Here is a 21,562-nt window from a genome sequence, read left to right as displayed (position 1 = left end):
TCATAATTGCTTGTGATTTGTAGTAGGATTCAAGGTCTTTGATGATAGACACTGCATTTTAATAATTTCCACCTACCAGTGTTCTTTGCTGCCATTGAAATTGAACATGGACCCTTTACTGACCAGCTAGAGCTGTAACCATGGTTCATTTGGTTGAAGATGGAACTCGGCATTTTCTAGTCTTGCTTCTCAGTGATGTAGCATTTCTGAGTGTTAGAAGACATTGGGAGATCAAGGGTTCTGAGCTAGGGTTTGACGTAAGTCTGGGTGTTGTTTTCTGAGGATGTTCCTGGGGATTGTTAGGAGACACTGTCTCAGGCTGCAGTTCTTACTGAAGTGCTGATGGCAGCTTTGATGCAAATGCTTGTCCTCACTGCAGATTCCTAAGTGCTACTCAGGCAGTCTGTGCTCAGGAAGAGATGTGCCTTCATACCAATACACCCTTCAATAGAATAATGAGGCAGACAGCACCTGACTGGAGATGGCCCAAAAGACTAGGGAGAATAACTAGCTGGATGTTGGGGCCTAGAGTTTGCATGGCCATACATCTGAATTATCTTGTGTAACTTTATCTCATCACTAGAGGTGACCCTGATGAGCCTATTCTATCTCAAGATTCTGTTAGACAGGCTGCAGGTAGACACCCAGACTTTTTTTTTTTTTTTTTTTTTTTTTTTTTTAATTCATCTGTCGAATGGTTACTAAGTAGATATGTGATCAGTATCATTGGAGACAGACTATATAACACAGATTTAGCTCCTGTCTTCATAAAGTGATTGTTCTGCTGTAAGGTTTAACAAGTATATGAATTACAACAAATGTTTCTTGTTTGTTGGTTGTTTTTTTGACACAGGGTTTCTCTGTAGCCCTGGCTGTCCTAGAAGTCACTCTTTAGACCAGGCTGGCCCCAAACTCACAGAGATGCCTACCTCTGCCTCCTGAGCGCTGGGATTAGAGGACTGTGCCACCACCACCCAGTTTACAGCAGAATGCTTTAATGATGGATTTGGGAAGCATGGAATCAGTTCCCACGGAGGCTGAGATGGCTGTGAATGACAATAAATGCTTGTAAGGCAAAGGAGAGGAAGGACACAGGAATAGGAAAGGCTTTTTTTTTTTTTTTTTGGTAGAGGTTGTGTGGTAAATTTTAAGCATATGTTACTGTGGGAGTGGATGTTTAAGAAAACAGAAAGGGAGAAGAAGGATTTTCATGTGGCTCCAAGTCCATCTGCTGGAGTATGAATCAGGAAACAGAGGAGGGAGAAGAAACACAAACTTGAGTCTGCATGACTAAACTTTGGAAGACAAAAAGAGTGAGTTCTGGGGAAGTCCACACCACTTAAAAAGAATCGTCTCCCGGTCTTTTGCCAAATGCGGTATATGGAGAGGAGCTCTGGTGTACGCTGAAATGCCAGAGACGCTACTGTAAACAGGGAGCTTGGGTGTGGAAGGAAGGCTGTGTCTGAACTCTGTGTAGTAGGAACTCAGCCTGGGAAGGCATGGACGACACTAGAGCCACACCAGGAAGTCACAAGAGGGCTCCAGGGAGGTGGCTCACTTGTAAAGTGCCTGCAGTGCAAACATGAGGACCTGAGTTTGACTGCCTAGGAGCCATGTTAAAAAATCCAGGCCTGGCATGCTTCTGTAACCCCAGCATGGGGAGGAGGAGACAGGTGCATCTCTAGACCTCCCTAGCCAGCCAGTCATTAGTGAGCTCCAGGTTCCGTGAAAGACCCTGTCTCAAAGAACAGAGTAAGAGTGATAGAAATAGAGACAGAGATAGATAGATGGATAGATAGATAGATAGATGGATGGATGCATGGATGGATGGATGGATGGATGGATAGATAGATAGATAGATAGATAGATAGATAGATAGATGGATAGATGATAGATAGATAAACTAATATCAGCCCCTGGCCTCCATATGCATGTGAACATAAGTATTAGCACTTACATACTCACATTAGACACACATACACACACACACACACACACACACACACACACACACACACAAGTATGAATTATGGGAGAGAAGATGGTTAAAGGGTGCTAAGGTGCTGTTGGACAGGAAGACGTACTTCAAAAGTTCTATGACATTGAGGCAACTATTATTGGCCACATTTAATTAACTGTGTATTTCAGTACTACTATTGGAGAAAATTTTCAGTGTCCCAACACAAGGGAATCCTACCTATTTAAGCTGATTACTCTATCTGTTCGATTGATCTGGCCACTACAAATTTTGTAATAGCATTAGACCTCATAAATATATACAGCAATTCTTCCCATTAAAAGTTCATAAAATTGTTTAGAATTAAATATTCAAAATGTCACTACTCTTATATAGATTAGAAATCAAAGTAGGGAAAGTTAAAAATGAAATCAGGAGAATATGTTGCAGCAAAAGGGCTTGTGGGCTGACCTTGAGACAAATATTTTAGCATGTGTGAAGACTGAGAATCAAGTCCATTTTGTGGTCTGAGTAGGCGCATTTTGTTAAAGAGAAATGCAGTGTGTGTTAAAGAGAAATGCAGTGTCCAAGATGTCCAAGACTAACAGCCGGGCCATGACTGGACCTGTGATTCACAGACAATGAAAAAGTAAAACCTACGTCTTGATTCTGAATCTCAAAATTTACTTTGCTTACAAAGACAGTTTCTATTCTTCCTTGCATGAATTATTAAGCTATAAAGAGAACTGGGTAGATTTCTGGAGAGCCGGGTGGGGATTTTGTTTGGATTTTTCAGGAGGTTGTTGATATCATTGTGGGTTTTTTTTTTTCCCATAAGTTTGATAAGAATTGACAAAAAAGCAAATGAGATAATGATATGTTTGTGCTCTGGCTGTGTTCAAAAGGTTGCAGCTGTGTCAATAGCTTGACGCTGTGAAGTTGAGTTTTGCAGCCAACCCGAGTTTTGTGTGTTGAGCTGGAGAGCATATAGAGATGGAGAGGCTCCTGGGGAGACGCCTTTGGCTGTCCCGCCAATCTCGTGTCTCGTCTCCCCCCTTTTTTTGTCTCTCGCGTTTCTTTTCTTTTAAACTCTAGGATTGTGTTGTTTGTAAGGCGCTTTTAGTTGTTAACAATTCTGCAAGCGCAATGGATGTAAGCCGGTGTGTGGATCACAATGGTTTAATATTATACCCTATAAAGGCCTTTTCTCAGGCCACATTATGCCTGTTTGTAACATGTTCCATTTGTGTTATCATCTCCCCATGTGGATACCAGAGACAGTATAGCCTATGCATGCTGCATGTTGGTTATAGACAGCAGGATTGTCACTGGACTGCGAGCTCTTTGAGGGTAAGGGCTCTAAACCATCTTTGTTTAGTATCTCCATTTTCCAGCCCAAGGCCTGCTACAAAGAAGGATCTTAGTAAATGTTCAATGAAGGGATATGCAAGGAGCTAAGGGACAGCTCTGAGGAGGCAGCTCAATTAGCAATGTGTCTGTCACAAAAAGCATGAGGACCTGAATTTGCATCCCCATCACCCATGTAATAAATGGGCATGGCAGTGCATGCATGTAATTCCAGAACTGGGGAGGCAGAGACAGGTTGGTTCTTAGGGCTCGCTGGTCAGCCATTCCAGTTAAATCAGTGAGATCCAGATTTAGTGAGAGACCCTACACCAAAAACTAGGGTGGAGAGAAACAGACATTTGGTGTTGTCCACTGTCCTCCACATGCATGAACAAATACACATCCACACCATGAGTGTGCACACACACATACACACACACACACACACACACACACACACACACACACACACACACACACCATGAACATATATTCTTGGTGCAAGAATGATGAGGAACAATATATATTATCACCAACAGAAAAGGGAAAAAAAATCACATGTATCATATAGAATTGTCATGAGTGGGATGCTACAAGCAAACCAGCCTCTGGGGAAAGGAGAGTTATGTTGGAAAATGCGAAGAAATGAGGAGGTCTGGAGGAAGGAGGAGCCAGAGACTGTAGATCATCCATACTATTGTTTGGTGGGTGCTCTAAGGTGGACAGATGGATGCTCATTTTCTGGCTTCTTAATGGAACAGATGAGGAAGCAGGCTTCAATATTGGTCTGGAGGAATACACTGGTGTCTTAGCCACTATTTTCTTGCTATGAAGAGACAATATGACCAAGGCAACTATTATAAAAGAAACATTTCAATGGGGTTGGCTTACAGTTTCAGAGGCTTAGTCAATTACCAACATGGCAGGAAATGTGACAGCAGACATGAGAGACATGTGCTGGAGAAGTAGTTGAGAGCTTTGTCCTGATATATATATATATATATATATATATATATATATATATATATATATGTGTATATATATATATATATGTATATATATATATGTATGTATATATAGAGAGAGATACAGATAGACAGAGAGAGAGAGAGAGACTGAGAAACAGAGATAGAGACACAGAGAAAGAGACAGAGACAGAGATTAAAAGAGAGAGACAGAGAGACAGTCAGAGAGGGAGAGAGACAGAACCTGATCCTGGCATGGGCTTTCCTGAAACCTTAAACCCCACCCCCCCCCCAGCCCCCCTTACATACTTCCTCCAACAAAGCCACAACTCCCAGTCCTTCCGATCCTTTCAAATAGTTCCACTCCTTGGTGACTAAGCATTCAGATACATGAGCTTATGGAGGCCATACTTATTCAAACCTTAACACTTGGTAAGCTTTAAAACTTAACTGATAGAGAACAGCTTCTCAAAGAATCTTGATACTTCTGCTTCCAGCTGAAACCAGGAAATTCAGAGGCAGCAAAAATGAAAACAAGAAAAACCTTTATGGAAATTTTGAGCCTAGAAAAGGTTTGGTCTGAGTTCAAAAGGAAAATCTGGGTTGGTTTATGCCCCCTCAAGTACTATTGCTGAATTTGCTGGCTTTTAATTTGTTTATTAGATTTTATTTATTTAATAACATTATGGTACATTCTGATTCATAAGTGCAGACCCCCAAGTTTGGCAGCTTAAGCAAGGCTTCTCCATTTATTGCAAGGCTCAGGAAGCCAGACTACCCAGAAGTTGCTTGTGCCGTGATAGCATTGGCCACTCTGCCACAAATCAGCAGTTCTACTTGGGAGGGTTTGGAGGAGTATTGTGCGAACATTTTTTCTCCACTACTTGCATAGAAGGGTAGCACTTTAATTAAAGCAACATGTATACATAATTTAATAAGTGCTTGCCAGATTTTCTTTAATAAAAATTATAGTAAAAGCAGGTTTCATTCTAAATCACTTAGGAATTGTGATGTCTCTAAGCTTTGATCTCTAAATATGTGGATGTGCAGGGACCCCAGTTTCCATGAATTTATGGATGTTTAGACTATCCCAAGTGGACAAGCCAAGCTCCAGGCTTCTCTGTGGGTTGCAATAAAGGTTTGAGTACTGAATTCTCATCTTTCACCTCAAAGAGTAAATAAGGCTTCAGTGATCGTCTTCCTTAAAGGAACCCAACTCTGCATTCAGGGGGCTTAAGTGAGTTTATGATAATAGATGGGTGTCTCGTTTGTATTTGAGGGGCCCTTTTGAATGCCTGCTTCGGTTATCTATACATGTTCCTTTAAGTCCATGCCTAAAGACAAAGCTGCTAACTACTCTCTTTTTATGCTGAAATAATGTACATTTCAATTGCAGTTCACAAGTAATGGTAAGAAAGAGCCTTCTTAACTGAGTCCTTGACTAACACAATAAACCTCTTCAGGGGTCAAATCATTTAATTATATAAAATCCAATCTTGTTGGCTCTCTGTTTAGCTGACTCATCTCAAAATTTACTGTATGTTTCCTTTTTATACAGACCTTTAAATCTGACAATTTCAAAAAGCATCTTCATAGCTGTAGCATTTATATTGTTGTTTTGACCCTTGGTAAGGTGATCAGATAAACCACCAAAGTGTTAGGAACACTAACTTGATCGCTGCTGTCTTATTAATAAGTAAGCTAGCAAACTGTAGGCAACGTGATTCTCTTCCAATATTTCACAGTTGGTGTAAGGTTGATTATGCATTGGATACAGTTTTATTTATTTTTTTCTTTCTTTCTCAGAGAGACATCTCCTCTATGGACGACCTGCTGTGCTTTATCGGACTAGATACAATATCTTATACCACACGGATTTTGAAAGTGGTTATAGTGAAATATCCTTAATGCCTCTCTGGACATCATATACCATTTCTAAGCAGGTTATTGAGAAAACTGGGGCTTATACTCTTTATTTAATATAATGAGTGTTTGGATGAATAGATTTGATCTTAATTGTTTTGTGACTGAAGAAACCTTCTGCTGCATCTATTGCAATATTACTCATTTATTTTTGTGTATGCATGCATGCATGTTCACATGTGCCATGGCATGCCCCTGTAAGTGGAAAAGCAGCTTATGGAATTGGTTTTCTGTATCCATCATGGTTTTTTTTTTTTTTTTTTTTGGCTTGTTTTAATATATATTAATTTTTAGGGCAGTTCTCAGCAGTTAGATTTAGTGAGAAGTAGCAAGAGTATATATATCCAAGGTCAACCTGACTTCACTGTCAGCGTACTTTTTGTATTTCATTTTTTAATTAATTAATTAATTAATTGATTGATTAATTAATATATTTACCAGAGCTGAGGACCGAACCCAGGGCCTTACGCTTGCTAGGCAAGTGCTCTACCACTGAGCTAAATCCCCAACCCCTCATAAGCTGCCAAGGATTAAAAAAAATTAGATTTTTTTTTTTTAGTTTATGTGTGAGTGTTTTTGCCTGATGTATGTATGTGCAGCCTATGACTCAGAAGTCAGAGGGCATGGGATCTCCTAGAACTGGATTTATGGATGGTTGTGAATCACTATGTGGGTGATGGGACCCAAACCCAAGTCCTCTGCAGTAGCACCAAGTGTTGTAAACTGCTGAGCGATCTCTCTAGCCCTCTGTTTTTTAATAAAAAAGTTTTTAGTTGGAGTTTCAGTTTCATGAGGATGAGATACATAGCTATAGATCACAAATTAGCACATTTATTTTGTAGTTGAAATATATATGTATTTGATATATCAAGTATATATACTTAGAAATATATTTTCAACTTGTAAATGTAAATGATAAGAATACTACTTCCCCAACAATTTTGTTAATTTCTACTGTGTGTGCATACATGCAAGTGTATACACACACACACACACACACACACACACACACACAGATATGCTTTTAACAGAAGGGATATATGTGTGTGTGTGTGTGTGTGTGTGTGTGTGTGTAGATGCCATCCACCTCAATTTTTTGAGATAGAGTCTTATACTTTGGCGTTTACCGAGGAAGCTAGGCTGGGCGGCCAAAACCCAGCTGGGATTGACCTGCCTGCTTCCTTAGCACTGGGATTACAAATGTTGTCCACTGTGCCTGACTTTTTATTTGGGTTCTGAGGATTCAACTCAGGTTCTCACATGTTTGCCAGCCAAGTGCTTTACCGACTGAGCTGTCTTCCCAGAATGGGTCTATTATTTTATAGAGCATTTGATTGGCTTTTGTTGTTTGGCTTTTGAGACAGAGTCTTGGTATATAGCCATGGCTAATCTGGAACTTGCTATACAGACCTGGCTGGCTATGAACTTGTGAGCAGTTGAATGGTGGGATTTTATATGTGCCTGGCTATGGGCTTTTGTTCTTCAGTGACCTTTTCAACAGTAGGATTTGCATTTTAAGTGTTGTTCAATTTCAGACTTTGATAAAAAAAAGATTCCACTGCAGAAAACTAAGAGATTGAAAATTATTGGCTTATTTCATTTTTTTAAAAATGGCTTTTGAAATGGACTTAGAATATCAGATTATGCACTAGAGTAAGCCTGCAAGTTTGGGTTTGAGCCGTTCATAATAAAGACTCTAGCTTTGTTCATGCCATTGTCTCATCTCTGAAAAAGCATCAGTGAGTGTTTCTGACTCTATGCGCAGGCTGAGGTCTCCAGCATCCCGGAGCATCTGACCAACTGTGTTCGCCCTGATGTTCGCGTGTCTCCAGGATTCAGTCAGAACTGTTTGGCCTATAAAAATGATAAACAGATGTCGTATGGATTCCTTTTTCCTCCTTGTGAGTTGCAGTGTGTGTGTGTGTGTGTGTGTGTGTGTGTGTGTGTGTGTGTGTGTGTGTGTCGGTGGGGATATAATCCGGAGTTTGAAGCTCGCTGGTTAGGGTTTCAATGGTCTGGGGTTTCTTCATGGGAAAGCACTTGGGAGACTGAAATTCTCCCAAAATTGAGCCTGAAAATGGCCAGCTTTCCAACATCCTGACCTGGGAAACTGTGAAGTATAGGGAGACCTTGTTCTCCTTCACGTTGTTAAAGGGGAATATGAAAGAAATAGCAAGTTATGAGGACATTAATTCTTACTTAAGAAGGGGTTTTGTTTGACGGTTCCATATGTTCAGATGATGTGTTTTGTCATTTTTATCCCTCACTGCCCTCTGTCCCCCTGCCTTCTGCTAGGAGCCGTCTTCTCACCAAGTCTCCCTCCTATTTCCACGTCCTCTTCGTGTGTGTGGCCCACTGAGTTTAATAAGAGCCATTTGCCTGAGCGTGGGTGGGAGGCTATTTAGTGGCTCCGTCCTGCAGAGGTGATTTCCTAAAAACAATTATGTCTTATTATCTTAATGACCTTTTTAAGAGTCTAAGTTATAATAACGGAATCAGAGAACTATAGACTCAAGGACTCTGCAGGAAGAAAAGGGCTGCAAATTCTTTCTGAGAGCCATTGAGGGAAGTGAAGCAACAGAGTGGGAGTGAAGTCGGAAATGTCTATTGGAGGAGATAAGTGGAAATAAAAGTAGATCCACTGGCTTCAAGATGTTTGGGTTGGCTTAGGAGACTGCTCTTCTATGATGTCAACATTGGTAAGCAATGTATTCTGTTTGCTCTCCTGATGTTTAGATCTGAGCTCTTCCCCAGAAGCTAAATACGATGCATTCCTTGTAACCAACATGGTCCCAATGTATCCCGCTTTCAAACGTAAGTATAATATTTACCCAGTAAACTGTTACTTAGAAAATAAATACTTTAAATTTACCTCTTACCTTTTTTACCTCCATGCTGATTTTAATAATACCTTGCAAGTGTTCAGCTTTTATAGCTTTTTGAAGACCTTTCATATAAATTCTCTACCGTTGATCTGCCTGGGAGAGGAGCTGGAGAGTCATCTAGCCCTTGTTTATAATTAGAAAATTGACATCATAAAAAGCGACCCAGGTCATGAGTGGTAGAGCTCCACTAAACCACGTTCTTTCTAACCTGCGGTTCTTTCTGTTTTAATGTGTATTATTTTTATGAAGGAATGTTACTGAATCTCAGAGGTCACTTGCACTCCTTACAACATCTACATTTATGTACCGAACATGTCTGCAAAGGCCAGCAACAGTCTTTTCCTTTAGGGTGCTTATGTTTTCTGAATGTTAACCCTAAAATCCAGAAGAAGATTATGAATATTCCTGTTTATTTCAGAATACTAAATCAGATGATTTTAGGGTCATGCAAATTATTATTTTAGCTTCTTTGACCATGTAATTTATTTGTTCACAAGATAAGTATTTGTGGATGATAGTGATTCTGTGAATTGAATAAGCACCATAAACTCTGGCCCTCAAAACCAACTATTAGTCCCTTGAGTGTGACCATTGGCTATGTAATCATAAAAATGCCATTTTTTTTCAGTACTGTGTATTGAACTCAGCCTCACACACATTAGACACACACCCCACCATGTAGCTATAGTTCTCCAATGCTTACCCCCTTTTGAGGTGGTATCCCATGCAGCCCATGATGCCTTTGAACTTGCTGTGAAGCTGAGAACGATCTTCTGTCTTTACCTCCTGACTGCTGGGCACAGGCGTTTGCTACCACACATAGTATATGCAGTGCTGAGTGAATCCTGGACTTGGTGTATGCTAGAAAAGCACTCTGCCAACTGAACTATATTCTCTCGCCCTAGCACTTAGGAAGTTGTATTGCCTGACCTCTAAAGATTTACTTGCCTAATAGCTAAAATACTTCCTCTTCTGCTAACATTGTAACTCTCTCTATCTGGCATGTTCTGCCTCCACTTCTTTGCCTGGGCCATACACACTCACTCAGCTTTCGGATCTCATTTCTTTAATCTCCACTGGGAACTTTCTCTGACCTACTGGGGCAGGCTTACTGCCCCTTAGCTTGCCTGCTTTCTCTTATCTTTCCTTTTACAAGTTCATAGTGAAAAACAAAGATAATACTTGAAAACAGGTTTTGATAAGCCACAGGAACTCTTGGCTCCCGACACTACACTTGAAGAAGGTGTCCTAGAGAGAGTTTGTCTGAAACAAGTGTTTTTGTGCACGAAGAACTGATTTGTGTCTTTGCACAGGTATCTGGACTTATTTCCAAAGGGTTTTGGTGAAGAAATATGCTTCAGAAAGGAATGGGGTCAATGTAATAAGTGGACCCATTTTTGACTACAATTATGATGGCTTACGTGACACCGAGGATGAAATCAAACAGTGAGTTTTTTCCCCCCTATTCTGTGTGAGATGCCTAAATTGTAGGATGTCACTCAAGGATATTCACATGCTAGAGAACAGTTCATGTCCTTAAATATTTTTTCTTTGAATCTCATTATTGAAAATCTTTAGCTGTTTTCGATCTTTGATTAAATGTAGTTTTTCATAGTTAGAATGAAATTTTGATTTTTTTGTGATAGAAAATAATGTCAATCATATTTTTGAAATCGTCATTTATTTTTTAACAATTCCTCAGTAGAAATTTGTGATTTTAATTTATTTCCATTGTTTTTAGAGTTTGGGATTCTTTCTATATTCTGAGTCAGTATGTCTTATTAGAAAGTTGCATAAAGACTTTGGTTGAATCCAGTTATCTCTCTCCCTTTGGTACTATTGGGGGTATAAAATAATAAGGTAAACACTGTGCCTATAAGAGTATGTAGTCTAGTGCATTTATACATGCCCAAATAATCAGAAATCAGCAGAGTGTGTAAATAATATAGATACTTAGCAAATAAAAAGCTATTTTGAAATACAGATAATTAATTGTATAGACATTAACTTACTTCTTTTTCAGTAATTCAGAAGACACATTTCATCTTAATTACATACTTATTGTTGGTCATTTTGATACCTTTTAAACAAAATTAAGTTCACTTACTTTCAAGATTTAGAAAATGTTTAAAATTATAAGAGCAAGCTGGGTGAGGGATCTAAATATGTACACTTTGCTCTACTGGAGCAAGTAGCACTAGGCTCATCTCCCACTCTTGATATTAGTGCTTCCTTTGCATCAAGTGCAGGCTCTCAGTGTAGACTACAAGCACTGCTATTCCTCTACACCCTGGACCATTTCCTATGCCTACGACAGTCATCTTTCTGAAACACAAATCTAATACTGGCACTCCACATCTCCCAAGCCTTCGGTGGAGTGCTGCAGCCTAAACCAAAGCACTTAAACTCTGCATCCTGGCACCCACAAACCATCACGATTTGTCTTTGATAGACTTTTCCAGCTCTTTGCTCTGCTTCGTTTTTCTAGTCACCATTTACTGCCTCCGACTCTTCTCTCCAGCCACTTTAGTTTCTTGGTTGAGGCAGGGAGACAATTCCAGGCAGAGAACATCGTGTTTAAAGTAGGCTAGCAGAGTGTTGTTGTTGTCGTCGTCGTGGGTAAGCATTTTTATGAGAACGTTTTGATGTGTCTTGTAATTGTATTTACTTCCCTGGTTCAGGTATGTGGAAGGCAGCTCTATTCCTGTCCCAACTCACTACTATAGCATCATCACCAGCTGCCTGGACTTCACTCAGCCTGCAGACAAGTGTGACGGTCCCCTCTCTGTGTCCTCGTTCATCCTTCCTCACCGACCAGACAATGATGAAAGCTGCAATGTGAGTTCAGAGGCAGGATGTGCTCTCAGATACAGTTTGTTTCTTAACTTGTATCCCCACTATTGAACCAGAATGAAGCACATGGATCACCCAACCAAATGGAAAGGGGAAATGACCCAAGTAGAACTTTATTGACTATTTAGGGACCTGGAATTCTATAAAAAATAATTTTCATTTAGTGTGTGTGTGTGTATGCTCTGCATATATGTGTACATTTAACACAGTTCTATTTATATGTTCAATTTTGACAAACGATGAAGTACCCATGTTTTTATCTTCAGACAGATTATCTTGTTACTAGTTATGGGAAGGTATAACAGTCATTTAATAATAGCACAGAGGACTCATATATTGTTTATTTTCACATGGATAGAGCTAGGAAGCAGAATGATATAATGAAAAGGTCCTTAACAGAAGCTGGAGAGATGGTTCAACGGTTATGAGCATTGGCTGCTCTTCTAGAGGCCCCGAGTTCAATTACCAGCAACCATGTAATGACTCACGACTACCTGGAACTCCAATCCCAGGGACTCCAATGCCCTCTTCTGGACTCTGTAGACACACCAGGCATACACCTGTCACACAGATATCCATGCAAACAAACTACTCATACTATCAAATAAATAAAATATATTAAATTTAAAAAAGGAAAAGCCCTCAGCAGGAAGATAGGCCATGCTGTGTGCACAGAGTGAAAACTTAGGGACAAATCATATTTTCTCTTCATATACATTTATTGTGATGCAAACTCTTTGCTGCAAGCTTGAGTCTAGAGTTAATAGCTGATATGCTTTTATTTCATTAATAGTAGGAGCAGGGATGGAATCTATAGAATGAGACTGCTGATCAATCAATTACACTCAAAGTCCTAAATTGTATAGTGTTCTAGAAGGAAAAAAAACACTGTTAGCCATAGCCATGGACTCCTAAGCAGCCTGTTATATAAGGCTGAAAATAAAACATGAATCGAAATAGCTACATTAAGAAGTAAAAGGCCAGCTGAGAGTAGTCATGCACGCCTTTAATCCCAGCACTCGGGAGGCAGAAACAGGTGGATCTCTGTGAGTTTGAGGCCAGCCTGGTCTACAAAGTGAGTCCCAGGACAGCTAGGGCTGTTATACAGAGAAATCCTGCCTCAAAACCCCCAAAATAAAATAAAAGCCATAACAATTGGTCCAGTCAAGATCATAATCTTTATGCTTCAGGAGCAGTGTGGCGCTTGGACAGAGTCTTTAATTATGGATGAAGAATTTAGGCCATGACTTTCCAAAGCAAAATAAAGACTTCAGGAAATAATAGAAATGTGAACTATGGTATAAGAAGCTAGTTATGTTTTTCTAAAATATGGGATTTGATGGGAGATAATATTTTACACTTGATAGTAGCCACAAGGTTAAGAAGTGATGGGTGAAGTCTTTAAAAATTGCTTGTTATCAAAAAATTAAAACTATAGTGGTAGTTGTATTAATACTGGTTGTTATAGCTGCAGAAGTCATTGTGACCATTTACTGAGTACACGTGATAATCCAAGTGTTGTGTAGATTTTCTACACATGTTGTTTCTGTCATCTAATCACCCTGTAAGGTCTCTCTCTTTTTTTCTCCTGCCTTTGTGTTAACTTCTAAGGAACTTCCATTTACTAAAAGATGATGCTTAGTTGGTAGGATAGGGAACTTTAAATTCCAAAGATAATTAGCAGATATCTGTAGAGAACTTGGGGAGTTTTTCTTATTGTGCAATTAGATAAGCAAGAAAAATGTTTCATCAGAAGGGTAACATTTTAGGTTTTGCTTTAAGGAGTTTAAGTTGGAGGAGGTTGAGATTGGGGCTCCAAAAGGTATTGGCAAGATTCATAAGAATGAGGTCACAGAACCAGACCTGGGGTGTGGTCTTCAACACTTGACAAGCAGGCTGGAAGGCAGAAGTATTGTAGCCAGAGGATTGCTGGGGCCCTGCTTGTGGTTGGAAAGGAGGAAGAAGTGGAGAATCTGGAAGTGAGAGACACGCTGCCATCAGTTCACTGGCTTGTGGTTGTTCATAGAGGAATGTGATGCCCCTTGTAACATTACAGCACTTCCCTTGAGAAAACCTCAGTGCTACTAAAAATCTTTTAGGAGGTGAACTAAACACATAAAAATTAAATTCAAAACTGCTCTGAGATTTAAAGGTGAAGTAAAGGTCACATAGACATGTACACATATGGTAGGCTATTTGAAGTATATCTCAGTTTCTTGGAAATCCTCCAGTCATGGCAAGAATGTGTCCATGGGTGAGCTTGGATCCCAGTTTGGCTACTTCTGGTTTCCGTGAACACTGAAGACAGGTGGTGCTGAGGCATACATGCAGGCAAAACACTCATACACATAAAAGTAAAAAAATAATAAATGGAACTTTAAAAAAGAATGAATGTCCATAGTGCAAAAATAATCATGATTGTGGTTTGGGTTGCATTAATGTTCTGTGATTTATTTTTAAAGTTTTTTGTCTGTCCTACTTACTTGAATTCTTACCATTCTAGATTGCCATGATTTTGAACTAGGAAAAACTTTTTCAACCTTGTCCACACATTTACATAACTGCACTTTGAAAGAAAACATTGGACTCACTGACCATTGAAAAATCCAACAAAAGAGCAAACTATGAAATTCTCCCAAAATGCAACCTCATGCTTACTCTGAGGGGTCTTGACCCATCAGGAGACCTCCTACTTTGTTAATTACATGGTAGTTCTGAGGACTGGTCAGAAGCCTTGTGGGTAGGGCTAAATTAGGTTTGACTTTCCTGGGAGTTGCAGAAATCTTGGGTAGGTTAGGCCAGGGGTAGGTTATGAAAGGCCCTGTCCTAGCATCTCCCTGCAAAGCCATTTCTACACTTTGCCTGGAATGGCCAGGCATTGGTTTCCTGAACCAACAAGCTCACAGTACATATTTAGACTTGGCATGAGCTGCTGTCACCCTTGGTCTAGGTCTGTGTGGGTTGGAGCTTTCTGAGAAAACCTTTGCAGGTTCATGGGCCTCAGTGGCTGGTTCAGTAAGATCACCAGTGGTCAAGAGTTAGGTGGGGACATGTCTGAACATTCTTGGCCCTGGGCTATGCAGCACCCGGTAAACGTCTCTAAAGACTCTCGAAGGACATTTCTGTTCAGAGGCCTTAGGTAGTGGTGTTATTTATGAAGGCCTTCCTGCCCCTGGCTATTAATGAAGAGAGACTTTTGCTTCATAGATGCTTGGATCTTATTATGTTGCACCCCCCCATGGTTCCTCCAAATTGAAATATTTTTGAGATCTGAGGGTTGCTTCATCTGAAGTATCTTTTAGTTTCAAATTAGACATGGAATACATTATTCTGTCATTCTGCATGATTTTAGCCTGGAGTTTTGCCAATGAGGCTATCATGGGAGCAGCTGAGGCCAAAGGAGATTCCCTTCCTTTCTTTAGTGATGTTACTATTGATTCATTTTTCTTTCTTCTTCTCCCTTGATTTTTTTTCTACCTTCTAGTGAGCCTGTGAAGTAAGCATTAATACACTTGTGAATCTAGGAAGCTTAGTTTTGTCAGTAGCTTTACCAAGTCACTGAAGCAAGGAAATGGCGGAGACAAAGTTCCAACTAAGACTTTTTGGGCCCCAAAGTACCAAATATATCAACTGACCTGTTTCAAGCTGAACTCATAGTAATTTCACTGCCATCGACTAGATGGTTGATGGATATGATAGGTCTTCTGAGAAGCCTTGGGATACACACTTAATTTCCTATACACACCTAGGTATCAGCTCTCTGTTTTGTGAGATAGAAGAGCATTCCAGGTCAAGTGTGTGCTCATTTCAACCCTACGTTTGACGGCTGAGAAGAAACACAAATGATCAGATTCTGAAGGGTCAATGACTTTCCTTATTTTGTTTTGTGTTTTGAGAACCTAGTGAGAACTTCGCCTCTTTACACCACATTTCTCATTTGTTTGGCACAACTTATTATTGCCGAAAATGTTTAAATCCAAGGGCAGGGATTTGTGGTGCATTCCTGCCAGGAATTCAGTAGAGACAGGAAGGTCAGGCGGGAACACCATGCTGTGGGTCTGTGTGTAAAAGTGGAAAATGACCATGTAGATCATCTCTTCTAGAAAAAATCCAATTGTTTCTTTTCCCTTGCAGAGTTCAGAGGATGAGTCAAAGTGGGTAGAGGAACTCATGAAGATGCACACAGCTCGGGTCCGGGACATCGAGCATCTCACCGGTTTGGACTTGTACCGGAAGACTAGCCGTAGCTATTCAGAAATTCTGACCCTCAAGACATACCTGCATACGTATGAGAGTGAGATTTAACCTTCTGGGCATGTGCAGTGTAGTCTCAGCAACTGGTGTATATTTTTATATTGTGTTTGTATTTATTAATTTGAAGCAGGACATAAAAAAGAAACACTTAGTATTTTAATCCTATACCAAATCTGACATATTAAGCCTGAATGACTCTGCTATTTTTCCTCTAATGCTTGATTTAGGCAGAGCTGTGTTCTGAGAAGGGCTTGTAGAGAACACTGCAGCTCGCGATCCAAGGAGAGGCTTCCACATGGTGCTGCAGATCGAATATTTGCATTGAGGAAATATTAGTTTTCCAGTGCACAGTCACCACACGTGCAGTCCTGTTCTGTATTGAAATGCTGATTTTGTAAAGTTGCATTCATCTGCTGTTAACTCTGACAAACATATTTAAGCCTTATAGACCAATCTTAAATATAATAAATCACACATTCAGATTTTCCCTGGTTCTGTCTGGTCTTTGCTTAATTTGTGAATCTGACGGTTTACTTCACGTGCATGCCCATGAGGAACACATTTCTTGCATTGAGTCCCCTTCCCATCTGCTTCCTTGTTAATTGACTTTATGATGGTATAGGCACATACACTGGGGACTCAGAAGGGCTGAGAAAAATGCACTAGAACAGGGAAAAACTTAATTGTTTCATAAGGTATTTCAAACTGGAAGAACAGTCCATTTTGGTCAGTTCAGCTCAAAACTCTCAATAGTAGATTCAACCTTAACTGTTTTATAGGGCTAAGGGTATAGCTAGCATTGAATGAGCATATGCAAGACACTGTGTTCAGATTCCTGTTCTACAGAAATAAAAACTATATTAAGCATATATTCCATACAAATCATCCACCTAACAACCGTCAAGAATGTAAACAGATGAAAGTAAGTTGATCTCTAGTCATAAACATATACTCAAACAACCAAGTTAGAGAAAAAGAAATACCAAAGGCAAGGTATTAGTCACAGTACAATGTCAAAAGAATATGAATGTGATTTAAAAGCACATAGTTATGGCTTCAAATAATATTGATGTACAGAGCAAAGAGGTCGTTAAATGCTGCCAATCACATTGTGGAGAGAGATGTAGTTGTCTTGTTAATGTTGTCAATAATATTGTCACATTTCCAATAACTGCCATTATTATTATCATCATTATTTTATATTAAATAGAAGTACATAGCTTTATTTCCACTGTGGTGGTAATCACAATTGGTCCTTTGGTAAATGTAATGGGTTTTTAAAGCTTTACAAACATCCCTTTAAAATGCATTAATTTAAGAAAGAAGAAATAGTGTTGAGTAGGAAAAGAAAAAAGAAAAACAACATTAGGTCAAAAGATGGTATTTGGAGTATGTGAAAATTTACAGAAGTCGTAGAGAAAGATTGACGCTTGAAGCATAACCACAAGTCTACTTTGGAAGAATTGATTATGGGCTTACTAAATTTAGCTACATTTATTGAACACCAACTGTTGCTGGCATGTCTGTGATACTTTGTATGCCTTGTGTTTAAACACTGAAACACAGGAAGCCTAGGGAAGATTTTTATGGATAGGGAGAGAATGAGGTGTGAGTGGAAGTGGACTTGGAGTTTTGGAGAGAGAGCAAGTAGGGTAGAAAGAAACAGGAATGCAGTTCTTTATTCATTCTGTATTCAGTGATGATGTAATGAGCATCATATGCCAGCCACATACAATGGCCAGTAGGGATAAAACAATGAATAAAAACCAACATGGTTACTGAGCTCATAAAACTAATTTTTAAGTTAGAGAAAGATGCTGTTCAAAAGAGCTGAAGTTTAGTTACATACATTCAAGGAGAGTGTCAAGGATGTGGAAAGGAAATGGCCTTGTAGACAACATTCTATTTTAGATTTGGGGCATGAGAAGAGCTGATCTCAATGAAAACAGAGACAAGAAAGAAACACTGATGGTAGGAAAAGTCTCAGATGCATCATGATCTGAAATAGGTGTCCCAAACACAGTGGCATCTAGGTAGGCAGGGACCAGGTCAAGTTCCATAGGGTGTGGGAAATGACTGAGAAGTCTCAAGCAGGGGTGTGATAAGCTCTGACTTGAGATTTCTGTATATTGACCTGAGTAGGTAATAATTACGTCATGTGTTCTGGATAGAAATCCACACAGGAATAAACCCAGTTATGGGGTCTACTTATAAGAGCCCATGCTTATCTCCCCAGAGTATCATTGCAGGGAAGGAGGGTTAATTAATTGTCCCTTTCAAAGTACTTAGGAGCTGTTTGTGAAGACAGATTTCTGCATCACCTGAGATTGAACTCTTCTCAAGATGGGTTAAACCTGAGGCTCCTGGAGAGAGCAGGGTAAATTTACTTGAATCCCGATGCTCTATTTTTAATCTTTGGATCAAAGTTTTCTTTCTCATAAACTCACCCCCTGTATATTTCAAGTACGTGGCTTTGCAGAGAAATACACGCCATTAATTGTGGGGTTATTTTTATGAAAGTCTCTGAATGGACAGGGACTCTATTAAAAAATGAGGTCTAGAAGACTATTTTAAGTTGGGATTTTAAAAAAAAAAATATATCAAGACCTTAGTCCATTCATACTCTCCTTTGAGCAAGTTGCTAGCCACTTGCTAGCATGGTGGTCCCACCCCAGCGCATGGGCTCAGAAATTGCCTCTCTAAAATGATCTCACTGAAAATGGGGTAAACCAGGAAAGCAGCCACATGCTTTCCCAAGGGAGAAAACACTGAATTGTTTATAAGAGGGTTGACTTTTAAAAAAATCTCTGAACAAAAGCCGTGCTGGGTGCCAGCTTGGTTTGCGTAACTGCCCAAGAGCCGCAGCCCCCAGCTTCCTCTACCATTGTTCTTGTGGTGGATGGGAAGAGGGTGGCTGTGGGAGACCCAGATGACTTCTCCTGTTTACACTTCTCTCACTGGAGCTCCCTTGTTCTGTTTCCCTGCTGAATTAGGACAGGGCCGCCCTGTGGGTGGGAAGTTGGGATGGCAATGGGCGATCTCCTGTGGCTTTGAAGCCAGGGATTGTTTGGGACAGCGACAAACACAATTCAGATGTTGAAGTTTATAAGCTGGGGTAGAGAGCTCTGCTGGAGGTCTAACCTAGGGTGGTAGTGGTTCCTGTTTAGGCTGTGTTTCTAGGAAGCCCATGTCCTTGACCTCTCTTGGCAACTAGTACTGGCTGGAATGAACTGTGGAAAAACTGAGTTCTGGCAGTCATTTTCTTCTCTTTCTTGTCTTTTCCCATTCTCTTTGTCTTTATCCTCCTTCCTTCCTCTCTTTCTCCTTCACCTCTTCTCCTCTTCCTTTTAATTTGTTCCCCTCCTTCTTTCCTTCTCTTTGGTTTCCGCTTCTTCCCATTCTTCTTCATTGCTCTCTAATTCCATCTCCATTGAGGTAAAACTAATGCATATAAATTGCACATATGTAAAGAGTACATTCTGATAAACTTACACATACGTACATCTATGATACGATCCTTGACACTGTTAGTGAATATATCCATCATACCTATGCTGATTGTTGTTATTATTATTATTATTATTGTTATTGTACAGGTGACACAAGCTGGAGTCACCTGGAAGAGAGAACTTCAGTTGAGGAACTGCTTCCATTAGATTGGCCTGTTGTTGACAAGCCTCTGGGGACATTTTCTTGATGATGGGTTGGAAGGGCTCAGTCTGCTGTGAGTGGTACCACTCCTGGGAAAATGGCCCTGGGTTGTATTATTAAACAAACAAACAAACAAACAAACAAATAAACAAATAAATAAATAAAGCCAGCTATAAGAATTCCTCTGTGGTTTCTGCTTCAGTTCCTGCCTCCAGGTTCTGGTTTTGGCTTCCCTCAAGAATAGACATGTAAGCTGAAATAAGCTCTTTCCTCTCTAAGTTGGTTTTAGTTAGTGCTTTATCACAGAAGTAGAAAACAAGCTAGAACAATATCTAAACCTTTCCTTGTGTCCCACAGGCATCGTTTACATTCTCAAAGCACTCCACTTCCTCTCTTAACCCTCAACCCTTGATCTGCAGCTATGTTACCATACAATAGTTGGTACTCTAGTGTTTTCTATCAATAGAATACTTAACTAGTCACTGCCTGCCTTCTTTCAATACAGTTACTTCAAGACTCATGTAGATTATTGTACAAGCAACAGTCCACTTTTTTAAATTGTGTAGCATTCTGTTCTGTAGATGCAACCCATTGGCTTCTTCATCTGCTGGTGGACACTTGGATTATTTTCAAGTTTTAGTAATTGCACAATAGCTGTATTGTTAAGAACATGTGTGTATAACTTTTTGCATATGGGATTTGTTTTCATTTCTCTTTAGTAAAAACTTAGGTGTGGAGTGGCTGATCCTTTGGTAAATGGATACAATTTAATTTTTTATGTAAGTGTAAAATTCATTGCCAAAGTGGTTGAATTTAATATTCCCATGAGCCGTGTTTGAGAGCCCCATGGTCTCATGTCTCCAGTTCTCGTGGCTGGTTTAGTTTTGGAAATTCTAATAGGTTAATAATATTTAACTGACTTCTTCTTTTTAGAAGGAGCCTTACTATGTAGCCTGGCCAGCCCAGAACTTGCTGTGTATTTCAGGCTGGTTTTGAACTTGCAATTATTCTCCTGTCTCTGAGCCTTCCATGTGTTGGGATTATGGGTATGTACCACCGTGGCCAGTCATTTTTGCTCTTCCTCAGGACTAGCAGTGGCAAGCATCTTGTAACATAATCATTCTCTCTCCACATATTTCACTCAGGAAATTTCTATTAAAGGATTTTGGTCATTTGAAAATTTGAGTTTCTTTTTAAGTCTTTTAAAAGGTCTTGAACCTAAATGTAGGTCCCTTGCATATATTTTGCAATAATTATTTTCCAGTCTGAGTGTTGCCCTTTTGCTTTCCATATTACATTATGGAGATTAAAGTTTTTAAAACATACGATGAAGTCCAATTTATTGTTTTGATTTTCATTAAATTCTAATTTGGTTTAGTATCTAAGCAATATTTGCCTAACCCAAATGTGCCCAAACATTTTCCCTTTGTTTTATTCTAGAAGTTTTAGGTTTTCATATTTTACTTTAGATTTATTGTTCACTCCATATTAGTTTTGTATATTGATGTCATATAAGATATGCACCTTAGCTCTTTTTCTTGGTATGTGAATAGCCAAATTTTTCAGCAGCACTTAAACATTGTTTGACAGTTTATTGCGTTTATATAATGGATTTTAGTTCTCCTCACACTCCCATTCCCCCCCCTCTTACCCCCTCCTCTCCCCTAGAACACGTCTTCTCAACAAGCTTCCCCACCTTCTTTCAAGTCTTCTTTTGGTGTGTGACC

General features: G+C 39.6%; 1 protein-coding gene across 5 annotated transcripts in view; it reads left to right on the top strand.

Annotated features, from left to right (window-relative positions):
- Enpp2 (ectonucleotide pyrophosphatase/phosphodiesterase 2) overlaps positions 1 to 16,675 on the top strand; it is a 112,930-nt gene extending 96,255 nt beyond the window's left edge. For 3 of the 5 annotated variants that reach the window (XM_036207804.1, XM_036207805.1, XM_036207802.1), the window contains exons 20-26: positions 4,767 to 4,841; positions 6,076 to 6,212; positions 7,958 to 8,093; positions 8,929 to 9,006; positions 10,391 to 10,523; positions 11,759 to 11,915; positions 16,065 to 16,675. In XM_036207804.1, the coding sequence (XP_036063697.1) occupies positions 4,767 to 4,841; positions 6,076 to 6,212; positions 7,958 to 8,093; positions 8,929 to 9,006; positions 10,391 to 10,523; positions 11,759 to 11,915; positions 16,065 to 16,235 (887 nt within the window). In that variant the 3' untranslated portion in view covers positions 16,236 to 16,675. The remainder of the gene's footprint in view (positions 1 to 4,766; positions 4,842 to 6,075; positions 6,213 to 7,957; positions 8,094 to 8,928; positions 9,007 to 10,390; positions 10,524 to 11,758; positions 11,916 to 16,064) is intronic. The other 2 variants (XM_036207807.1, XM_036207806.1) reach the window with 1 other exon arrangement.
- Positions 16,676 to 21,562: the final 4,887 nt, after the last annotated feature.

Source organism: Onychomys torridus, chromosome 16 (assembly GCF_903995425.1).
Source record: "Onychomys torridus chromosome 16, mOncTor1.1, whole genome shotgun sequence".
NCBI classification, from domain to species: domain Eukaryota; kingdom Metazoa; phylum Chordata; class Mammalia; order Rodentia; family Cricetidae; genus Onychomys; species Onychomys torridus.
Note: the sequence above shows the minus strand (reverse complement) of the source record. Positions and strands in the feature narration are given on the sequence as shown.